This window comes from Tamandua tetradactyla, chromosome 8 (genome assembly GCF_023851605.1).
Source record: "Tamandua tetradactyla isolate mTamTet1 chromosome 8, mTamTet1.pri, whole genome shotgun sequence".
Lineage (NCBI taxonomy): Eukaryota > Metazoa > Chordata > Mammalia > Pilosa > Myrmecophagidae > Tamandua > Tamandua tetradactyla.
Genome location: NC_135334.1, coordinates 57,820,355 through 57,826,354, shown reverse-complemented (window position 1 = coordinate 57,826,354; position 6,000 = coordinate 57,820,355). Strand labels below are relative to the sequence as shown.

At 41.2% G+C, this 6,000-nt stretch overlaps 1 protein-coding gene across 1 annotated transcript in view; it reads left to right on the top strand.

Moving 5' to 3' along the window:
• Nucleotides 1-306: 306 nt before the first annotated feature.
• Nucleotides 307-6,000, top strand: part of CCDC81 (coiled-coil domain containing 81) — a 48,296-nt gene continuing 42,602 nt past the window's right edge. The window contains exons 1-2 of the mRNA XM_077113336.1: nt 307-838; nt 5,648-5,709. Coding sequence (XP_076969451.1) covers nt 760-838; nt 5,648-5,709 — 141 coding nt within the window. The 5' untranslated portion in view covers nt 307-759. The remainder of the gene's footprint in view (nt 839-5,647; nt 5,710-6,000) is intronic.

Sequence of the window (6,000 nt, the reverse complement as noted above, 5' to 3'; positions counted from 1 at the left end):
TGCAGCTCAAATTCAAACCCTCAAACAGCATCAAAATGAGTAAAAGGCATTCCCAGTTTCGCCCAAGGTTGAGTACAAAAACGAACACCTTAACCACGAAGACCCTTTGCCGCCCAGGATGAGAGAAGAAAAAACAAGCACAATTATTATTATTATTTTTTTTTTCAATTTACTTCTCGTGTGCCTGGAGCTAAGGAATCACCCGGGCCACCTGTAGCCTGGCCCGTCGTAGGGGGCGGAGCCGAGTCCCTGCTTTGACTCCCTAGCAACAGAGAGAGCCTTTGTCGCGTTCTGGCAACACGTCCTGGCAACGCATCCTGGCAACGCGTCCCGCACTTCCCTCCTAGAGGCCTTCAGCCCTCGGTCCCTCTCCCCTCCTCGCGGCCCCGGCCCACCCTCTCTCACCAGCCGGCGGGTTTTCTGACTTGTCTGGAGGGTCCGGGTCCGCATACTCTGCCCCAGGTGCAGGTAGCTCTCCGGATTCCTGCGGACTGAGCTTCCAGAGAAACGGACCACGGGGGTGGGAGGGGAGGGCCAGGAGACGATTAACGTTTGAGAAGGAAAAAGAATCAGAGGGAAAGAAATCAAAATTTTGTTAAAATTTTTATTTTTAACACATACTGAAAGCTCCAGGAAGAGGGGGCGGGAGGGTGGAAAATTACTTTTGTGCAAAGTCCAAATAAGGAAAGAAGAGAACACCCGAGTGGAGAACCAGGAGTCACGCCCCAGACAGCAGTTGGAGCCGACTGGGGCCTGGAGATGCTGGAAAAGATCGTCCCGGTCCTGCAGGAGCTGGGCAGGCAGGTGCTGCCCACGCTGCCCTCCCTGACCCAGGAGGGTAAGCGGCATGGGGTGGGGAGACAGGAAAGACGGGGACCTGTGGTCTGAACTTTCACTTGTGTGAGGCGCGTGGGGCCGCAGGCCTCGCCTGGAGTGACTGTATTGCCTTGACAACCAAGTGGCAATCACAGCAGGCCTTGGTTGGATACCGGAAGAGGAGCAGTTTCTTTTCTGGCAGCTTTGAGGGAAAGGAGCCAGTGAAAGGTTTTAATTAAGGGAGCTAATGAATACACATTCTTATCTCGGGGACTAGCACAAAGTAAATGTTAGTTAAAATACCCCACCACCCTACCCACTGGGGCAGATCAGAGCACTTGTGCCCACCCAGAGAAACAGCCCGGAAGAAAAGCTATTTTACAGGAACCCAGCTGGCTCCTTCTTAGAGTTCATGCAAGGCATGGCTACTTTTCTTGCCCTTGACATCTTGAAGTTGTGTTAAGAAAGAAAGATGATCTTAAAAAGATATGGGGTAAATGTTTGGATCGGCAGCTTGTCAAAGAAACCTTACTCAGCTTGGTTCCTAGCAAGACACTTAATCTTTTTGTAGCACAGTTTTTAAAAAAAGAGTCAACCCAAAGTGGTGTTGAGATCTGCCTGCAAGTGATAGGAGCCCTTAGGAAGAAAGGTGCTCCAGATATTGAAGTTATTATTGTCAACTGTGGTGACTTAGAGTTGTTAGCTAGGCTTTAACCAAATGATTTTAGGAGGCAAAATCAATAGGAATAGATGCCTCTTCTTTCCCTTCCCTGTCATCACTCATCTTTTGCTTTCAAAATAATTCTAAAAGAAGCCTTGGATAGTTTTATAGATTATAAAATAATTATGATACTTAGAAATGTATAAATAATCTTTTCATTCAAATAATAGAACATACTATGTGCTAGGGACCTGAGAACCAATGATGAGAAAAACCCTTGGAACTTACAATGTAGTGGGACAGTCATAAGTTTAATCATTTAATCATAGGAAAAGTTGTGAAATTACAATTGTAATAAGTGCTACCAAGGAGGAGGCTCATGGTACAATGAGAACTTTTAATAGAGGTTAAGGGTGGGGTTGTGTATTAAGGCTTGCTGAAGATTTGATGTGAATGAGTTGGAATTAACTAGGTAAAATGTTTTGGGGAGTGGGGTGTAGAGGGAAGATGTGAATGTTATTGGTAGAGGAAATGGCAAAGGCAAAACCTCTGTGATGGGGGAGCATTGTTGAGGAGTTGAAAGAAAGCCAATAAAGCTGCTGTCTAGAAAAAAGGAAGGAGAGTGTTCCAAATGAGGCTGGAGGTGGGGGGCAGGTCCTACAGGGCCTTGTAAGTCAGATTTAGGATGTTAGCCTTTATCTTATGAACAGTGGGAAACCATTACGTGTTTTGAGTGAGGAATAAAAAGTTTTGAATGGGATAACGCGATCAGGTTTGGGTTTCGAAAATATCACTCTGGTTGTAGTGTGGAGAATGATTTGGAGGCCAAGAGTGCCCATAGCAGTCATCTAGGTGAGAGCAAATCGTAGCTTCGTCTAAACTGGTAGTAACAGAAATGAAGAGAAGTGGAAAGACTGAAAGGCTATTTGGGAGTAAAATCTACAGGTGGTGGTATGGACTGGATATGGGGGGAGAGGGAGAAGGGAGGTCTTAAGGTTGACTCCTGAGTTCTTGGCTCATATTACTGAATGCCTGGTGGGATACCATTCATTGAGATAGAAACCTTGGAAAAGGGATGAGATTTAAGTGAAGGAAGATCCTAGATTTGGACAAATTGAAGGACACTTATAAGATATCCAAGGAGGTAGATGGATACAGATGCCAAGCAACCTGAAAAGGGAGGTCTGGGCTTGTAAATAAACATTTGGAATCACCTGTATATACATTATCATTAAAGCCTGGGCATGTATGTGAATGCTTAGCCCAAAGGTGGCCTAGTAATGTGCCCTGAAGAACTCCAACTTTTTATGTCTAGGTTGAGGATGATGAGCTTGAGAATGAGACTGAATAGAAATAGCCAGAGAGATGGAAAGAAAACCCAAATGAGCATTCTGTCATAGAAGCTGAAAGGAGAGGCACCTGACAGATGTCTTAAAATAATCATCTAAGTCTTAAAAAGATGGAGGGAGTACTCAACAATGTCAGAGATGGCTGAGAAGTCGAGAGATGAGAGCTAAACATGCCCATTGAATTTATTGATAAGTAGACTTTAGCTTTATTGGTTGTGTGACAGAAGTAGAAACCAAATTACTACTTACTTTATCAACTTTCACAAACAACTCATTGTAAAAGGGTTTTCTGCCAAACTTCAGAAAATTGCAGTTAGCTTTTTATCATTGTGTATGTTAAGTCCTGTTGCTTCTTTACGATTCACCAAAGTATAAAATTACACATCATCATTTTACAGATGTGAACTGGGTGAGCAGTTGAAGGCTACATAGTATCCCATGGAGGCTAGAAGGCTGCAGGTCTTCAGATATGCAGCACACTGCTCATTCTACTCTTCTGTGCTCTGGGATCATGTTTCTTAGTTCAAATCGCCCTTTAATATTCTGCTCTGTTTGTATATCAGTTCTTTAATTTTAGAAGGTAAGCTTCATGAAGTCAGAGAACTTATCTTTTATTTTTGATACTAATTTGCTGCTATGACAAGTACCACACAATGGGTTGACTTAATGACAAGAATTTATTGGCTCATGACTTTGAAGCTAGAAGAAGTCCAAAATCAAGATGTCAGCAAGGCTTGCTTTCCCCTAGAATTTGTAGCATTGTGGTGCTGGCTGATGGTGTTCTAGTTTGCTAGCTGCTGGAATGCAACACACCAGAGATGGATTGGCTTTTAATAAAAGGGGATTTATTTCGTTAGTTCTTCAGAGGAAAGGCAGCTAGCTTTCAACTGAGGCTCTTTCTTACGTGGGAAGGCACAGGGTGATCTTTGCTGGCCTTCTCTCCAGGCCTCTGGGTTCCAACAACTTTCCCTGGGGTGACTTCTTTCTGCATCTCCAAAGGCCTGGGCTGAGCTGCTAGTGCTGAGATGAGATATGCTGAGCTGCTTGGGCTGTGCTATGTTGAGTCTCCCATTTAAGCACCAGCCAATTAAATCAAACATCATTCACTGCAGCAGGCACACCTCCTAGCTGACTGCAGATGTAATCAGCAACAGATGAGGTTCACATGCCATTGGCTTATGTCCAAGCAATAGAACTAGTTACCTTCACTTAGCCAAGTTGACACCTGAATCTAACTACCACAGATGGTAGTTCCTTAGCTTGCATCTCTGCTTCCCGTCACATGGAGATGTCCTCCCTTTTCTTTGGCCCGTCTGGTTTCTGCTCATTTCAGTCTCCTCCCTTTGGTTTTCTCTGATTCCTAGATTGCAGTAATATAGATTAAGACCCATCTTGATTCAATTGGCCATGATTTAACTAAAATTAACGTCTTTAAAAGCCCTACCTACACATGAGTTTACACCCATAGGCATGTGGGTTTAGATTAAGAATGAGCCTTTGGTGGGGTACATAATTCAATCTACTACATTATCTATTTCAAGCATATATTCTACAATTTACATAATGGACACTTCTTATAATAATCATATATAAGATAATGTATTCCTGCTACTTGCCATTTTGTTTAAAAGTTTGATTTTGAATGTTTAGCATTTGAAATCAAATGGAGGTTGAGCTAAATATAGAGGGTATGTCCAGGTATAGGTTTTTAAAATTTTTTTTTGGCATAGGCAGGCTCTGGGAATTGAACTGGCATCTCTGGCATGGCAGGCGAGAATTCTGCCACTGAGCCACCGTTGCACCACCCTAGTATAGTTTTTAATAGTGATTCTTGCTTTCCTTAAAATATGAAGGTAACGTATTCTTTAATTTGCTTTTTAGTTGTTTAAATTTTTTGTTTTGAGAAGTTAGTGATACCCTCTCTGACACTTCAGGATGTTAGAAAATTTGAAGTTAGAAATCACAGTCTGGAAGATTTCCAAATCTATTACCAATTGAAATACATGAGTCTAAAGGTTCCTAAGAGGAATGATATGCCTATTTTCATTCTCCTTCAGTGAGAAATAGCAGATTTCAGTTTAGAATAATTGCCTGCTTTTATTTAGCTTTGTTTATTTAGCTTTTATAGAGCAAAACAACATGGTGGACTCTAATGTATCATGCAAATGAAGATATAATCCTCAAATTTCCAGTTAAGCTCAGTTAAGTCTTCTCGCTAGGGTTTGGTTACAAGCTGTACAATTACTCCTGGCACTAATTAAATAATTTCCTCGTAGGTGCAGATTTTTTCCCCTTAATATCTGAGCTGCACACAATGAGTCTAGGTGAAAGACTGTTCAAGTCATATAAATTCTTTAGGCTGTGTGATGGGAGGTAGAGGGGGATGCAGCAGGATGTGGCAGAGTAGGTGAAACTGTACATCCATGATTTAGAGTGAAAGGCAGAATTTTACATTTTACAGAGTGGATACTTAAATCAGTGCTTGTTGAATGGAACAGTCAGAAGAGGTGAGATTATACTTTGCTTTCACTATTTATAGAATAAAGGAAAACTATATTTTTAGAAAGGTTTCCTTCAAAAATCTTATTATTTTATTGTTTTAATTACATCTTCGGAATTTAGAGATGGGTATGCTTTTGTTATAGAAAAATATAACTTTTGGGAATGACTATTTTCTGTTAATACTAAATAACACTATTTAGTTTACATTAGGAATTACTGTAATTTGATACTACATTTCATGTTTACATTTTTATTTATTTGCACCAAGACATCACATGGATGCTTCCACAAATTGATTTTCTTTTCCTTTGAATTTCAGAAGTCTCTGCTATCTGGGGGAATGTCTCAGAATTTGTGGAACGACAGCTAACCTTGCACAAGGTAGGATTATACTTTTATTTTAATGTAGGAATCCAAAGTCCTCCTCCATAGTCTCAGATAGTTTTTCTTGGGAGCAGAAGAGTAGATATAGAGCCACCTACTTTTATTTTCAGCTCTGTTATTTTATGATGTGCACATTTCAGACTTATGGACAGTAGATTTGACAAACATGGATTTTAGCCTTACGTAATGAATTTGTAAGCTCTGCTCTTCTGATATGTAAAGTAGAGCTGATAAGTCTAGGTAGGTATATGTAGAGAAACTAGATGGGTTTATCTGTCACCTGATCGT